This window comes from Microtus pennsylvanicus, chromosome 6, assembly GCF_037038515.1.
Source record: "Microtus pennsylvanicus isolate mMicPen1 chromosome 6, mMicPen1.hap1, whole genome shotgun sequence".
Classification (NCBI taxonomy): Eukaryota; Metazoa; Chordata; class Mammalia; order Rodentia; family Cricetidae; genus Microtus; species Microtus pennsylvanicus.
In genome coordinates this window covers 25,714,311-25,732,209 of record NC_134584.1, presented here as the reverse complement: position 1 = coordinate 25,732,209, position 17,899 = coordinate 25,714,311, and the positions used below count along the sequence as shown (strand labels likewise).

The following is a 17,899-nucleotide window of genomic DNA, read 5'->3' as shown; positions in this document are numbered from 1 at the left end:
CACAGTCTCCCCTTTCAGTTCTTTCCCATGCCTCCTTCAGAGGTTCATCGCATCCATCAAGACCCAGAGGCCACTTGTCACCAAACCAGACTGAAAAGAAGGGAAACTGACGGTGACTTTTACCAGAAAGGACCCTCCTGGCCTTGAAAGCCTTCCAGATTACTGCTGCTTCACCTAATGTCATGGAAACAGACAGATATAATAATTTTGCTGAATGTCTTACAGGATGCCAGGCAGGTGTCTAAGTCCAAAGTCACCTACCTGGTGTCAGCATTGTTCTCATTTTTCCCACAAGATCACACAGCTCAGAGATCTGAGCCAGGCTGTGAAGCAGGAAGGACATGAGTGACCCAGAAGCCAACAACAGCTCTAGCACAGAGCGCGTTGCACACAGGTCTTTGCTCACACCCACTTCTGGTCTTCCTCTTCTCTGATGCTTAGGAGTTTCCACCTCTGGTGACTGGGAGAGTTACAGTAGGCCTGAAAAGGCGATTCTTTTCCTTGGCTCTATTCTGATGCTAAGAGATGATTCGGAAAGACGCTCCTTCTTAAAGGTGTGCCACCCTTGGTACTTGTCACATTAATAGTTGCTACTTAAGTCAACACTAGATGCTCGTGGTTTAGGGTTGGGTCACAGTCCTAAAACAGTGGTGTTTAGCTCCCCTTGGGGCTCCTTAATAAGACATAACTCCATGGTCCCAAGAAGGCATGCTTGGTCTATCTAGAGTTGCTGTCTGCGTATGATGTTTAGAGAGGAGTGAGTGGTAGGAATACAGGGAAAGAGTCCAAGAATCCAGGGCCCCAAAGTAACAGGAGTAATCCCTGTTTCCTAGAGAATTTCTCCAGGCTTGCACTTCACTCCTACCACGTCTTTCCACACTACCTCACTCCAACCAACATCCTGCTACAGCATTACCTCAAATGCACTGCCAGTGTGAGTAGCGTCTGTGGTACCATTCGGGAACCTCACTGGCCATGGTATCAGAACCAAAGGGACACTGTTCCAGTCATGCCAATCACTATGATGACTTCCCAGAGGCTGAGATAGCCCTTTTTCAGCCCAGATGAAGCTAGAGACACCAAAGGGTGGTCACTCTGCCTGGTACACTGGACCTAAGAGCCCTTTGGACAACAGAATTGACGGTCTCTGTGGGTGATGGGCATATAATATGAACCCGTGACATCAGTTGGACACATGATGTCTCACGATGAGCATGGTTATTCTCCATGCCACCTTCTTCCTGTACCTGCGGAGTCTATGTATTCAGGGTTTGGCACTCTGATGCCATGCTATCTCTGTGAGTTTCCTTTTGTGGGGCAGAAATTCTTGAGTCCTTTCATGAATGTCATTCAAACATTATAATCCATCATAGCCATTAGTTGGTCTTTTACTTCAGCTCATTCAAGAAAACAGGAAATTCTCAGAAAACTTGTATATATGCAATATATGTTAGTCAAATTATAGACAGGCAACTGTTTCTGTAGAGTATATTTTTAATGAGAACATTATTATATTTGGAATATGTGGTATTCTTGCTCAGTAGAAACATTTACAAGAACACATACACATCTATATCCAAACCCCAAATGAAGTAGATTGTTTAAATGACCAGTTCTGCACCAGAAATAAAATATATTATACAAAACAGGGCTATGTCCACAGTCATTAATTCTCATTTTCTACACAAAACAACAATAAATTAAATCACATTATATGCAGATAGTCCTACTTACATTAGATAGTAAGCTGTATGTGACTAGTGCAGCTATCTACCAGACTCATGGTAGGTTTGTATTGTTTGGTGGTCCTGTATTTAAATTAGCCATGACTGATATGGCACAAAAGACACGGGCTCCGGGATTAACCTTCTGCAATGCCTAGCTCGTGACCCCCTGGTTTCAACTATGCACAGGGAACAAAGCTCTTATTCTCAGAAACACAGCACCTCCGGCCTGTTGCGGGTACTTCATTGCTGACTTATGCACACCACACTGAACATTTTCAGACACAAGCACCAAATCCTGAATAAGATACTTCATGTCAAAATCCACATTTGCTTCTTTCTTTGCAGAAATAACTTTCTCTACCTGATATTTGCTGTATACTATGACAGCTTTGTTCTAGAAAATAAAAAAATGAATTCGGTAGGCTGTTATGATTCATGCTTGGTAAATAGACCTCTTTGTTCCTGTGCATATAAATTTATGTCTTTAACTATGAATAAACGTAACATGTTTTTATTAACTCTGAGGTCTACGTGTTCAAATCTCTCCACTAAGAGCCATCTCACACCTGATACACCAAGAATTTTTGTAACATATGGACTTTTAACCTCTGAGATACAGCTCTCAGTGAAATCCTTTTCATTGTGTTTAAAGTGGTTTAAAACATAAACACCAACATCAGCTGGTTCTGAATGCTCTAGGTTTCACATGAATTAACATTCGTGGTTAATGAGAGATTTGAACAACCTCCAACCCAGCACCTTTTGAGTGACTTTCATCCCATAGGCCTGCATGACGCATTTGAAAAATCTGTATGCTGAGAACCAAAGCCAGGCTTGTTAGTGTGCAAGAGAATCATAGGCTTGAACTGTCCAAGGGCACCATGGCCAAGTTACTTTAGACTTTCTGATTAGAAGCCGGCTACCTCCTTACAGCCAGGGCTATTTTGTCTCTTTCTCTGAGTAGGTGTGGAGGTTCCCTCACCAATTCCGACCTGCAGGGGAAAGATGCCCACACACCTGTGGAGCCATGACTGACAGTAGGTGGGGCTAAGGGAAGAAAGGTAGTAGAGACAGCAGGGAAGTTCTTCCCATAGTCGCCTTGGGAGAAATAAGCTCCTGGTTCTTTTCACTGGGCATGCCCATCATTTCTTGCTGAGACTGGCTACTGCAGAAGGTCTAAACTGGTCATTATTCTTCAGTTCTAAAGACCAACTGGATGAGAGACAGGTCCCTCTGGTGCCACCAACTCATTCTCCCTATTTCTATGCTGCCCCTAAGTATCCTGGGTTTCTAGACCATTTTTTTTTTATTCCACTGAATGAGAAACTCAGCTCATTACCAGCTTCCTTCTGAAGTCCTGAACCACAGGGTGTAACTAAACAAAACCTGTGACATGTAGGTAGAGGGGCCAAATTTCTATCGCCATTTGCCTTCCTAGCTGCATCCAGTAGGGATCTGAGTCCTTTGTGTCTCAAGAAACATAGGCACTAGTATATTCCAACTTAGAAACACTATTCTTTCTCTTTTATTTGTGTGTGTGTGTGTGTGTGTGTGTGTGTGTGTGTGTGTGTGTGTGTGTGTAAAAGAACTGCACAAGTCACTCAGCTTCAAGAAAGCAATGGTGTCACTAGAATTGGCTTCTGAGCCCACTCACTGTCTGTCTCAGGTATACAAGGCCTCCCCTTTTACACCCACCGCTTGCCTTCCATCCCTACAGCCAGTCCCAATCAGAAGAAAAGAGGTAAGCTAGGGACAGAAAGGGTGCATGTACCTTCGGGCACAGCACTGGAAGCTGGTAAACAAAGCGGGAAGTTACTTGGCATTCCAGAGCTTTTCTCTCAAGGGAGAGAGGAAACAAGGCCACCTGCTCTCCTTCCTTAGGATTCTCCCTTTCCTCCACGAGTTAGTTCTGAGGGGTAAAGAACTATTTTAAGGTCTGTGGAACTAACTATATCTGTGGTTCAGGAAAAGCCGTGCTGGTGGCTTGTAAAAACAATATAACATTGAAGGGATTCCCTGTGAAACCTCTGTTTGGGAGGAAGGGGCATGACTCCACACAGAATAGACTCCGTCTTCTCTCCCAACTCCAAGACAATAATATTGACTAAAAAAAATTGTGTTTATTTCCAATACCATAACTATATGCTTATTTTAGCTTGTTATGAACTCACATTTGACTAGATGAGAAAAATACTAATAAGATATCCTCTTTGAAATCTTAATCATTAGATTTAGGAGTAAAAATGTATAGAATGGCTTAAGAACTAAAGTCCCATTGAACTTATTATGTAATAGTTGGCTCCTGGCAGATTAAAAATGACCAAATGTCAAAGCTGTGGCTTAGCAGTTAGGAATTTAAGTCCCACGATACAATACGGAGAGTTCTTACCCCAGGGCTACCACAGAACCAACATCTATACATTCAGCAGAGGTTTACCAGCTCAGTGGTATTTTCAAAACTTAATGTCATTTGGGCAACTCATATGAAGATTTTTTTTTTCTGGCACAGGGTCTTACTGTGTAAACACAGCTGATCTAAAACTCACTATGTAGACCATGCTGGCCCGAAACCACAAACATCTACCTACTCTGCCTCCCAAGTGCTGGGATTGAGAACACCTTGCCTAGCCATGTGAAGATGTTTAAGGAAGGAAAACTACATAGCAGACATGTAAATGACCTTAATCATACTAGAATTGCTTTATCATGATAAGAAATGACACCATCTTCCGAAGAAGACAAAAGTCACCCATTTTTCAAAGGCTAACTCCCTCCTCATCTTTAACATCCTACCTGGGGAAATGCTATTAAACTTGGAACAATTCCTCTAGCTGAAGTAGAAAGAAAAGGTATTTTCTGTAACAACACTGCCATTAATGCACCACTATATAAATGTCAAGAACGGTCAGAAATATTTACACCAAATAGAATATAGCCATGTAGAGGACTTTCCCCAACACCCCCTCTCCTGTAACTAACACGCAGGTTCAAAAAATAAACCTTAGAAAATGAATATCTCTGAAATATATGGAAAAGATTATTGAGAAAGTAAGAGAGGTAAACGAGCTCTCGGGTTCAGATAACTGAAGCAGTTGCAGTCTGTGCACTCAGTTAACGTAATGTGAGTTCCCAACCATCGGCCACCGCTTTCCTGCGTTCTACCTCACAAACTCTCGTCCTGCATTAGAATTTTGAGATCTACCTTTCTTGCCTACTATTTCCACTCTTTTTGAAGTCGGCACTTTTCCTTTAGCCGCCTAAATGCAGAACCGCAACGGAGCTGCTCTTGTTGTTCACAGCTGATTCTTTCGTCACGTGGTTTGTATCCGTTTCCTGAGCCCTAAGAAAGAAGTGAGCCTCACACAGAAAAAGCCCGTTCACTTTGACGTGGAACGCAACCAGCTGTGACACCATCCTTCCCGGGGAAGCAAGCACGAGCAGCTTCCAGAACTTTGCCCCCACTCAGCTTTCCTCTTCAGCAGACCTGAGCGAATGTGGCCTCCAAGGAATTATGCTATTTCTCCCCACTAAACGGTGTTTGAGGAACTCAAAATGTTACCAAGAGAGGCATGATTACCAGATGGTACCCTTGTTCTCTCCTCAAACGGTAAAGTGGGAACCCACATTTAATCCTCAGCAGACAGGACTGAGTGCGAATCGGATACCCAGCAAAAGCTGACTTGGTCGTTCCCAGAATGCACTTGTCTGTCCTACCGCGCTGTGGGTAATTTGTGGTGGCTGCAAAACTCTCTAGGCTCAGGGAACAGAGCGGATATCAACACTCCCTCTTCCAACCACGTTTCGATAAACTGCGCTCCTTTTAATTTATCATTTCTGTGTTTCGCTGTCAAATTCTCGCCCTCGGTTTCTTCTGGAGGGAAAGATTGGCATGTCTGGGTATCCTCCGCTATACTCCACTGCCTTCCCTCTCTGGATTTTGAAGGGCAATCAGTTGGCCACAATTTAGAAGGGGTGCAGCCCTCCAGAATTTAAAACCATTCACAATGAAAAACGGCTTAAAAATCAATGTGTCCCTTTAGAGTTTGCAAGCTGAACGTATTCCTAGACATCTGCAGTCAAAGCGGCCATTAGCAGTTAGTGTTTGACCACAGCCGCGGGAAAGAGGACAGCAGAGAAAGAGGCCATCCCTTTGCCACCATGGGTTTGTCACACACTTTCTCCGTGCTTTTAGAGTATAAGTGAGATTTAATCTTCAAAATGAAAAAATAGACACATTTCTAATACCAAAATATAAGATTAAAATACTTAAAAATAAAATGTTAGCAGGAAGTAGGGCTTTTTTTTACATCATAAAAGAAACATTTAGACTCGTTTTTCTTATATAAATCCTCCTAACTCACTAATATTTACAATTTCCAGAGTAGTTTTTCTGAGACACTGAAAGAGACAGGGAGGATCATTCTGGAGACACAAGGTCAGACCTGACCGTGGACACCGATCGCAGCCCTTGTCTACCACAAACCTGTCCACTGGCTTTAGGGAGCAGCCCTGCATTCCGAGGCTTGAGATTTTTTTCATTCTATTGTCCTCTTATTGGGTGTTGAATTCTTTCCAGGAATATTCTACTTGTAAAAAGTGTTTTATTCTAGCTACAAAACATTTAATTTCAGAAAAACCACACCTTTCCTTGTGTGAAAGGCTCCCAAAGCCATCAAGATACGGAAACGCTGGATTTTTCAAAACATAAATCTAATCCTATACCCTTCCAGCGGTCAGAACACCTAATAGAATGGCGTTATATCCTCAGATTTGTTTGCCATGAGATGAAAGGCCGGGAGGCAGATAGTGATTAATAATCATTCCTGAGCTTCTAAAGGAAATGGAGAGTGAATGACTACGGCCTAAAACAAAGACTTCTCCACGAGCGTCCTTTCTGCTCCCCTGATGTCTTTCCTTCCATCTATCTCTCAAGCAGACGAAAGTGGGGGATCTTCTAAGCCACCGAAAAGTGAGATCTGATGGAGTCTTCGCGTAACTCTCGATGTTTCCCAATGTTCCTCTCTTCTTGCTGATTTCGCCTCTCAATGGTTATTCTGTATTTCTTCCTATGTAAAAGCAGAATAAATGCAACAATAAAACCTCACTTGATGGCAAAATTATACAGTTCCTCTTACAAAGAATGCCTTCCAGGGACATCTGGGTTAGGTCTGATAAATTAGAAGTGACACAATATGAAACCGTGGTCAGAGATTAAAGTAGTGTGCCCCGAGGCATCGTGTCCTTATTCAAGGAGGAAAATTGGCAAGCTTTCCGATGTACTGTAGAACAAGCCTTCCCCTTCTTCCCTGGGACCGTGTGGGTTCAGTCTTATCTCTTCTGCCCCAGAAACTCTGCTTGACTCCCAGGATATGCTCCCAGATAAAGATCAGATTAAGTGTACTGTGACCAAAGGGACAGGGACACAATTGTTCCCACAGAGAGCTACACACACCCAGACTTACATCTCCATGTGAAAATGAAGAAACCTTAGAAATAAGCCCTGAATTCAGCCTTTGAAGATTACTAAAGAATGGACCACCACGGCAACAAACGACCAAAACCTTGAGCACATGTACATAGCACCAGTTTATGAGCCTGGAGGTTGAGCCATAGCAACAGCTAAGCACGTGACTTCTCCAAACACAGAACACATTCAGCAGCCTGAATGGGAGGTCACTGGGCGCTCCCTCCAGCCCTTCAAGGTGAACATGGCCACTTATTTCTGAATTGAAGGAAGTGTGAGAATAGGTTCATTCTTTGTCCAGATTTCCTCTTCGTGTTTACATTTGGTAGGTAGAAGGGATTCTCATGAATGGATCTGTGGTCCAGAGATCCCAGCAACTCTCTGGCCCGTGGTGGCCAGAGTACAGTAGAAATCCATAACCCAAGATGACCACCAGACCCAAGATCGCACCAAAGAATGGCTTTGATATTTTAACCACCATCCTTCTCTCAGAGAAGGGTGTGGGCAAATCACAGGGAGTATTATGCAAAGACAGGAGACAAAGGCCAAACACGCAGAGTGAATTTTAGCATCTTGAATGGTCCCTACCTGAAGAAGTAGAAGGCCATTAGCAAACCAGCACCAAGTAGGGCCCCCACCACAATTCCTGTCACTGCTGATTCTTCTAGGCCACCTGCTTGAAAAAGAGACATCACTGGTCAGAGCTCATTTGGGAAAATAAGTAGAAATACTTTGGTTTGTGTTCATCTCCCAGTTGAAACAATTTTTTTCCTCTGTGAAATACATATATATATATATATATATGTGTGTGTGTGTGTGTGTGTGTGTGTGTGTGTGTGTGTATATATATGCATGCTTTTCAGAAAGCACTAGACAAATGCATTGTCATGTGACAGTGAAGAGAACAGCAGCAAAACAAGTTTAAGTTGAGACTGGGACAAATGGCGTCATCCTGGCATTTGGGAAGATGAGCAGGAGGATCACAAGTTTGAGGCAGCCTGCACTACACAGCAAGATCTATAACAGGAAAGGAAGAGGAAGACGAAGAGGGAGGGAAGGAAGGTTAGAAAGAATCACAAATAAAGAAAGAAGCACAGATTCGAGCAGGATTTGATGAGGCTGGAAGCTGGAGATTTCAGACACATCCACACTCTGCTTGAGCTGAAAGTCAAGGAGAGCAGCGTCGACGGACAAAGACACTGCCCCAGCTCTTCTGTTTCTCACGGGGGATGGTGACACTCCTAAGTGCTAGAAGGTCTGGGGAATTGTACTGGGTCAGTATTCTGTTTTTAGATGTTCTCTCACCAAAGCCAGAGTCCCATCTCCAAATGGCCTACATAGCTTTGTGAAAAAGCAAATCGTTTGGATCACTCCATTAAGAACTCAGTTCTAGAAAAATCAGCCTCTCCTGTCCTTGCAGAGTTTAGAGTAAGCCTGCAGGTCACGGCCTTCTGGGCTCCTCAGACCAAAGCTGGGTATATTTTACTTTACATGTGGGGAAAGGGAGGCTTGGTGAGTTGAAGGAACTCTCCTAGCCCAAAAAAGCAAGAAGCAAAAGTAAGACTTTGGATCCATGCCCAGAGGCTATGTGGTCAATACACTTCTCCATTAATTCTTTCTCATAACTAGTGTATAGTATAAATTCCTCAACATTAAAAGATGGTCCTGAGACACAATGACCATATATAGTCACCTAGAATCACCAACTGGCCTGCAAGATTGATACCACTTGTTCTTCCTCTTCAGAAGCCCCTCAGAGACAATCACTTAAAAAAATGTTCCTGTCTCTGAGGAAGATACACCTGCTTCTCTTTCTCCATCCAGAAATGGGCTATAAATAATATGTTCAATGCTTATTTGCCACTTTGTAAGTTGCCAGGTATTTAAGAACATTATCTGTCCCATCTTGAAGATCTGGAGGTCAACTGTAAACTTTAAAATCAATAATGAGATTTGTTACAGTAGATGAATAAGAGACAGTTAATAATATTATTTTTCCTCAAAGTAGAAACCTCTAATAACTAAGAGATTGTAGAAAGAGATATAAATCCAGATAGAATATACTATCATCTGGAAGAAAAGAATAAAGGGAAGAAAGCTGGACACTTCTGGTAAGGGAGGAGGGATGGCTATTTTTGAGTTGTTCCCACGGGTTTGAAGACATCAGAAAAAGACATGGGAGCTTTCTGAACACAAGTCCTTGAGAGCAACATGTGCTGGCCCCATGTGACTGGAGAAGAGGAGGAAAAGTGAATTAAGTCTCTGAACTTACATGATTTGCAAGGCGAGCTATTGGTATGCTCCACAATTCTGGTTTCATCTATTCTCAGTTTCAAAGGGCCCCAGGGGTACTTGACATTGGATCGCATTTTGAACCGGCCTTCTTTTCCAAAGTAATCACCAATAACCTACAGAGAGGCAAAAGTCAGACATAAAAAGGGAAAAGCCAAAGTTACCTGTTCCCTGCAAGCAGAGGCTGCTTGTTTGTTTTCTGGCTGCTCAGACCTGGAAAATTATATTAATTACAGCACTCTGGCCAATGGCTCAAGCATATTTCTAGCTAGCTCCTAAATCTTAAATTAACCCATTGTGTATGGCCACAGTGCTGTGGCTTACCAGGTAGAGTTCCAGGTGTCTGTCTCCTTTGGCAGCTACATGGCATCTCTCTGACTCCACCTACTCTCTCTATATATCCCTTCCAGCCTAGCTATATTCTTCCCTGCCATAGGCCAAATCAGCTTTATTCATTCCACATCAGTTCCCAAAGGAGGCACAAAGCTCATAGTCTTGCATGAGCTCCCCAAAACACAGCCTGATCTACACAGGCTACCTCTACACATCATCACCTGCAGGAGAGTGGCAGCAAGAGCTTCAGAAAAGCGTGAGAAACGGGAGGGGTCAGGGGCTCTCCTGCTGTGCACACGGACTATCACAGTGGCTCCTCAAGGCAGCAAAGGAATCAGGGTCACGTAGACTTGAAAAGGTATGGACACGACAGAGACAGTGCCTGGTGAGGCCTGTCTACACTGGAGGCTGCACCCTACCAATGCTATCCCTGCAGGTATCCAGCAGCTGCTACTGCATAATGGGAAGAGTGGATTCTTTTCACTTCCCTATGAAACAATAGTCTACAGATTCACACCTTTTCCCTGGCTCATTCCACAAGGCCCCTATCTGGGCTTCAGCCACTAAGGAGTCCACACTGTCAGTCATGTGTGAGGCCTTTTCCCTTGGGGATATGTGACAGAAACCAATGTCACTGCATACCTGCTCAGGTTAAGCATGTGACAGATACACAGCCCCCTCACCCTCCAGTCAGATCGACATACAATTATAATACTAAAGAATATAATTTAGAGTGATAGAAAGAGGGCTTCAGAGGTAAAGGCCCTTGCCAACAAGCCTTAAGACCTAAATTGGATACCCAGGACCCACATGTTGGAATGAAATAACCATTACACATTGTCCTCTGACCTACACATACACGATAGATAGATAGATGATAGATAGATAGATAGATAGATAGATAGATAGATAGATAGATAGATTGATAGATAGATAGATAGATTGATAGTGACAGACAGACAGATAGATGTAATTTAAAAAATTGTATCTTTGAAGAACTTTTTGGTTGACCTTTTGGCCAGTGCTCTGTCCTTAGGGGTCACATTCATCTCTGATGAACTCACTTCTTGTGCTCTCCCATGATCAGACTGAACTCTGTTTTAGCTGTCACCTTAGATGATATAATTGCAGGGTCACAGTCCAGTTAAATAACTCTTAGATCAGTCACATGAGCCAATCTGGCAGTGCCTCCTCACACAGCTCCTAGGGGTTCTCCACTTTTGCCTGGGCACAAACTTGTGCCTCCTGGGTGGCCTGTGATATTTCTCATCCCTCCTCACTAAGTGGCAGCAGCCTCTCACAGGCTATATCAGCTCAGGGTCAAAACCAGTTCTAGGTCCTCATGAAATACGACAGTGACTGGTATGTGTTGAGTCTATCCCAAGTGCTTTGCATGTGCAGCCTCACAAAGAGATGGGATGAACCATCACTCCCCAACTCTCCAGAGGAGGAAGTCAGACTGCAGACAAGCTCTTGATCTGGGGCGATATAAAAATCATTTGGTGAACACAGCCAGAGGGCTCCTGCTCCCTCACGCCCCATACAAAGGCTAGGTGTACCCCACAGAGAGGAGAGGTATCGTATGCCAGCGCCCACGAGGCAACAGGAGTGATGCTGACCTTCAGAGTGGGAGAGCTGTGTCTGCTCCTCAGCAGCTGCAGCACTCAGGGGAGTGGCCCATGCATCTTGCCTGGGCAGCACAGTAGAGCACTGTGGTGTAGGTGTGGGTAAGCCTACTGGTCTACCCTGAGAGCATGAAAGCAGGAGAACCGGCCCCACCCCTTGTTCATTGCCGCATAGGGTGAACTAGATAGAGCAAGTCTGAGAGCTAACCCTGGTGATGAAATGGGAGGGGGAGTTGGCGGGCTGAACAAACCTGCAAGCATCTAAGCCCAGAACCAGAGCTATGAGTTGACCAACCCCAACAACCACCCCATCTATGATCTGCTGGAGCACATGAAGGGCCACATCCTGCAGATTCAAAGCCGCAGGACCTCTGTGACACAGGGCAGCAACAGGATAGCCAAGAGGAGCCCCAGTGAGGTCCCAGCAATGACCAGAGACCTCAAACCAGACCAATGACTCTTTTCAATGAACACTTGCAAGTAAAGATATATGGACAAGGGATTTACTGTGTGACTCGCTGTGCCACACTGCAGCTCCCATGACAAGATTGTTTTCTCTCTCTCTCTCTCTCTCTCTCTCTCTCTCTCTCTCTCTCTCTCTCTCTCAAACTTTATTAAATTTCATTTTATTTTATTGGGGGGAGTAAAAAGGCAGAGGGTAGATAGAAAGGGAAAAGGAGATGAATGAAATTGAGATGCATGATGTGAAAAACACAAAGGATAAATAAAAAGAAAGGTTTTAAAAAAAAGAGTGATAGCCTTGACCTTGCAAGGAAAAAGGGCAATCATCATCTGTTGAAAAACTATTTTTCAGTAGAACATGTGTTACTTTTCTAGGTTTCACCTCATATGGTTCTAATGATGTCATGAGGCCAGCAAGGAAAATATTAGAATTCACATGGTGGCGTGCCTTCCACCTCAGTGAACAGTGAGCTTTGCCTACCCAGAAGGCTCATTTGTGTTTGAAGGGCGCATTGGACACCAGGACAAATACACCCTCAGAGTCCCCACTTGCCAGAGTGACCAATGTAGAAGTGTCCTTTCCTCACCTCTTGGGTGCCGGCTTCAATGTCTGTCATGGCAACCACGGAGAAGTCCCCATACCGGTCCCCGTTGGCATCTATGGACACCTGCCCAGCGATACCTGCAGGAGAGGCAAAGAACTCTACATTAGTAACTTACGGTACCTCTGCCTGCCAAGAAAATGAATTGATGGGATTTTTTAAAACAAATTCATGCCACAGGGAATCACATCAGACTGGAAGCATTTTTGTTGGCATTTGGAAAGACATTGTAATTTCATCTGTGTCTGCATTCCTAAATTCTTAACATTTCTCCATTTAAAAAAGAAAAAGAAATGATCTTTGGGGAATACTTCTGAAAAAAAAAAAGAACAGAAGAAGGCTAATGTTGAAGGCCATGTGCTTACTCTAGAGTTTTGATTTTTTATTTTCTAAAAAGTAGCAAAAAGGTAAAGATGTCTTATCACACATAGGTCTGGGTCCTCATTGGACAACTCTCATAAGGAAAATCACTCCGACCCAGGATTCAGTAGTATGCTCCATACAGGCTGCAAGAGCCCTGGGGGTTTGGTTGCTGGGTCCCTGAGGCCAGTGTCTAAAGAGCAAGTCTTCATTGCCCAATGATGTGTCTTCATTCATTGCTTGTGCAAACACTATCCGGAAGATTCCTTGGTACTGAGTTAGCACTGCAGGGAAGGCTGAGTTAGAGTAGCTCAGAAGGGGCCTGGACTCAAGGAGGGGCCTGCACTGTGGAGTCAGCTTTTCCTAGTAGAATCAGACAAACAGGTTGGGGCCAGAGAAGTAGGTGAGTGTGCTTGACACCAAGCTGAACATAGGTCATGTAGGTTTGAACTCTGGGACCCACATAGTAGAAAGAGCAAACTGATTCCCAGAAGTTATCCTCCGACTAACACACACACACACACACACACACACACACACGTACTCAAGCACACATGCACTAAATAAATAAATAATTAATTCAATGGAATTTTAAAGTGTGATTTTGGGTTGTTTTTCTTTTCTTTTTTTATTGAAGAATACTGAATTGCCATTTTGTCTTTTCCCACCTCTGCCACCGTGGCCAAAGCATTGGTCCCCTGAATCCCAGCCTCTACAACCAGCGTAAACAAGCATAAGATCATATTCCTACCAAGAAGCAGCAGAGCTGAGATAAAACACGTGGGGCATCACCAACAGATGTTTAAGCAATACCAGCTGTTTTCCTCTATCTGTCGCTACTGCTGTTATTATTCCTACAGGTTGAGTAGCCCTTAGCCAAAGGATGTAGGGCCAGATGTGTTTCAGATTTCAGGTGTTTTCAAATTTCTGAATGTCTGCATACACATAATGAGACACCTTGGGGATAGGATGAAAGTCTAAGCACAAGATTTTTTACATTTCTATACATACTTACACACATAGCCAGAAGGTAATCTTAATACAGTATTTTCTGTAATTTTTTGCATGAGATAAGCATCCATTATGGGGAAGTTTCCATCTATGGTGTCATTTTGACATGTAAAATGTTCCAAGGTGGGAGCATTTTGAGCTTGAGATCTGGGGCTGGAGGATGCTATTATAAAGTTCTCCTTATCATTACTGTGCCTGTAGTATCATAGAGAGTACTTGACCACGATCTACCATTCAAAGCACGACTCAGCACAAGTTAAAATGCAGCCAAAAAGAAAGAAAAAGCAGGGATTATGGGATTATAAAATCCCATACACAGGAGGAAATCTGTGTTTCAAAACACAATCAAGAGTGTAAGTTACTGACCTGGTTTAATTTACAAAGACCCTAAGGCCAGAAAGAACCAGAGAACCGTGAAGTTTCCGATGAAGTGTTTATGAACAGAGCCAGTGAGATGGGAGGCTGGAACAGAGCAGCCAAGGCACAGAGGACCCAGCCACTTTGACAAGCAGTGATGGGTGCTCCCTGCAGCTAATCCCCAAAGGCCACCAGAGAACAGAGGCTGGTGCTGAACAGCCTGTATTTGCATCTTGGTTCACTAAGTAGCAGGATGTGTGCACCAGCCCTGTTCTAATCAGCACAAGCCATTCGTTTCCTTCATGGGAGAATTCTGTGCTGTTCTTCCTTGGTGCTGCTGTCTGTTTGCTTCTCCCCAGACAGAGTGACCGCCTCAGGGAAATGTCCACTGAGGAGCATCCCAAGGGAAAGTTCCATCCTCTCGTGTGGTTTGGAGAGGGCAGGCATTTGGGTTTACTGTCCTTTGGGCTGTGGTTTGAAGGCCCACTGACTTTTCCAGACTTTGGGTTACTTTGCTGGAAACAGAATGGAGTTACCATTCATCTTGGGGTTTGTTTGTTGTTTTTTTTTTGTCTTCTTAATACAGGCAGGTTACAAAGGATGCGCCTATCATGAACTTGTGCATCCTTGAGAGGCTATAAAACTTTAAATTATATACATATAGTATGTATATATGTGTAAATGTGCATATACATATATGTGTATATATACATATACATGTGTGTGTACATATACATATTCACTCTCAAAACACTGTGGCTATCTGAGGTCACTTGTCAATCTGTCCAGCGGCGTTAGGGAAGTGTGCCCTGAGTGATTTACACTGTATTGTATCTGATGCAGTGGTCCTGGGAATCCTGCACCTCATTACACCTTTAAGTGATTGCAATTCTGCCAAGAAGTGGGGTGAGAACTCTCGGGGTGGCTGCTTTGCAAAGTGAGACTTCACCTGAGAGTATCGAGCAGAAGGTGAACTTGTTAGGTGACAGCAGAATTTTCCTGTGTATCAGCAATGAGTCCTTCTAACCCGGTTTCTATTTGCCCAGGCCTGAGCCACACACAGTCCTGTTTACCTTGCCCCTCTAACCTCTCACACAGAGGAAATACGGCCTCTCCTTGGACCGTTTATTGGAAGTCTTGAGAGTTGATCATAGGTTTCACGGCAGTAAAATCCAATTTTGTCAAATAACATCCAGGGTATTTTTTTCTCCTGACAACTTAATGGTCACTTACAGCAACCACTAAAATTAAAATTGTTTTTAATGTGAGGGAGATTTGAGTTTTTCTTCAGCTCTTTGAGGGGCTGCCTTCAAATGGACTGCTGCTTAGGAAATAACATGGGCTCTCTGAACCATTCAAACTCACCTGGGCATTGGTCTTTACATTTCAGACACATAAGATCCTAATTTTAGACTCAACTATACTATTCTTTATACTCTTGGTACATACTGACCACGTAGACCTGACCTTAAAATGGAACCATGAAGATGGCATCTGAGAATAGTTAGTGCCTGTCTCAGCTCTAAATCAAGCTGTGTCCCAGCCATTGTGGACACCTGCCCTTTGCTCGCCAACCTCTCTCAGAGGTGCCTTTGAGCATCCCCAACTCTGGCTCCTGTCCCGCTGTCAGAAGACCAAGAACAAATGACCACACCGTGCGGTGAGTAATAGCTAAGAAAGGGATGTGCCTGACCAAGGTTGTGTCCCCACACACCGGTTTCTCGGTGCATTGTGCACAGATTCTGGGAAATTTGACTTTGTCCTAATATGCCCCCTGAATTACCCTATTTGATTCCTGCCCCTTAGCTGAAGCAGGAAGAGCCAAAACAAGTTCATCCAGGGAGCTTGTTTACCCCCAAACAACTACTTGTCTAAAATGGAAGCTGTCACTTTTGTCTAAGGTAAAACATGGTGTTCACTGAAACCACCATAGAGAAAAGAAACTTACCTGGGCTGCCATATCTACTACCCAGACAACCCTAGCTGGAGCACCACTCCTCCCTTCTGTCCTTCCCTTTTAATATCTGAGGACAAGCTGAGGCCATGAAACGTAGAGGGAACCATCCCATACTCCTCTCTCAAAGCTTGACTCGGCTTTGCTCTTGGCATTGAGAAGTCTCACTCATGTAAACACAAGTACAGGCATACTCCAATCCGCAGAAGAGCTCACAGGACAAGTTGGCACAATGAAGAACTGGAAAGGCCCTTTTCAGTTAGCTTACCCAGTCTCCTTACAGAGCAAATTGGGTACTAAAGGTTGCGGGCTCCTGCTTCCCGCATCCCCAGTCTGCACGCTGTGTTAATGGTTCTCAGAAGATGCTCGCCAGCACGCTACAGGTTATGTGCTACAGAGCAGCAGTAAGGCACACCGTCTCCATGGAAACTATGTCAGCAGTTTCCAGGCCCATGGGTCTGGTCCCACTGCATCTTGAGCTTTGGGTCCTATCACACTGTCCCTTATATTCAGTCATCAGCCACAGAGACCCCCCCCCCACCTCCTCAGGGAACAATCTCCTATTGCATACACCCAGACTTCACTGCAGTGGCTGCCATCTCTGTGGCATAGTCGCCCATATACAATGTCTTCTGTCGCCGTCAGGTCCCAGCCAGCTGCCATGTCCAGAGGCCTTTTGTTGACTGCTCTAACCCAGCAGTTCTTTCCCACCGCTTTCTATCTTCCTACCCTGTTTTATTTGACACCTCCTGGCGTGGGAGAGGGGTGTTTATTGCCTACACACATCTGCACATGAGAGAAACTGATATGGACAGCATCTTTTGTTCTTGGCTTCATCCTCGGCTCCTTGGACAGTACCTGGTCTATCACGGAAGCCTGGTGAATGCACTGGATGAGTGAACAGAAGCGCTGGTGCCTGCTCTAGGAACCAGCCATGCCAGCTTGGCGTGCTGGTGAGGAAGCCACAGCTCTTACATACACTACTGACAAAAATATAGATTCACAGAATTTTTTATGAGATGTTTGGCAAATAGCTCTGAAAACATACTTATAACTAACATTATTCTGACTGAACAGAAATATACATGAGTGTATACATATAGGTACATAGATATATACACATATGCATATAATTAATAATTGGTGGGAAATAAAAGAGGCTATGAATATGAAGGAGAGCAGAAAGAAGAATATATGAGGGTTTGAAGGAAAGGAAGAAAGAAAAAGGAGAAATGGAATTAAATTCCCAAAAACATTTAAAAGAAACCATTTTGGTGGTAAATGAACCAGCACAACCTATCAAAAGAAAAAAGACTGGTGATATTCCATGCATTGTATAAAGCATCCACATACCTAGAGACCTAAATCCCTCACCATTGCAAATGTTCTCTGTGAGAAACAGTCTCTGGCCTGTGACACTGTGTTGCAGAATAACAAAAACTGTAACTAACTGAAGCCTCCACCAATCAAAGGTAGATTAGAAGCTGGGGATGGTAGAACCTGCAATCCAAGTACTCAGGAGGCAGAGACAGGAGAATCTCATGTTTAAGTCTGGTCTGGTCTGGTCTGTATAAGCAAGTTTCAGGCCAGTCAGGACTACATAGTAAGTCCCTTCCTCAAAACAAATAAACAAAATTATTGAAAATAATTTTAAAAAATAAAGGAAATTATTATACAACAGAATCACACTTAACTCTCATTTCAAAATATGT

General features: G+C 43.8%; 1 protein-coding gene across 4 annotated transcripts in view; it reads right to left on the bottom strand.

Annotated features, from left to right (window-relative positions):
• Nucleotides 1–1,476: 1,476 nt before the first annotated feature.
• The window catches only part of Npr3 (natriuretic peptide receptor 3), a 60,896-nt gene continuing 44,473 nt past the window's right edge, over nucleotides 1,477–17,899 (bottom strand). For 3 of the 4 annotated variants that reach the window (XM_075975873.1, XM_075975872.1, XM_075975874.1), the window contains exons 5-8: nucleotides 12,491–12,585; nucleotides 9,464–9,599; nucleotides 7,780–7,867; nucleotides 1,477–6,793 (exon numbers count right to left, since the gene is read on the bottom strand). In XM_075975873.1, the coding sequence (XP_075831988.1) occupies nucleotides 6,682–6,793; nucleotides 7,780–7,867; nucleotides 9,464–9,599; nucleotides 12,491–12,585 (431 nt within the window). In that variant the 3' untranslated portion in view covers nucleotides 1,477–6,681. The remainder of the gene's footprint in view (nucleotides 6,794–7,779; nucleotides 7,868–9,463; nucleotides 9,600–12,490; nucleotides 12,586–17,899) is intronic. The other variant, XM_075975871.1, reaches the window with a different exon arrangement.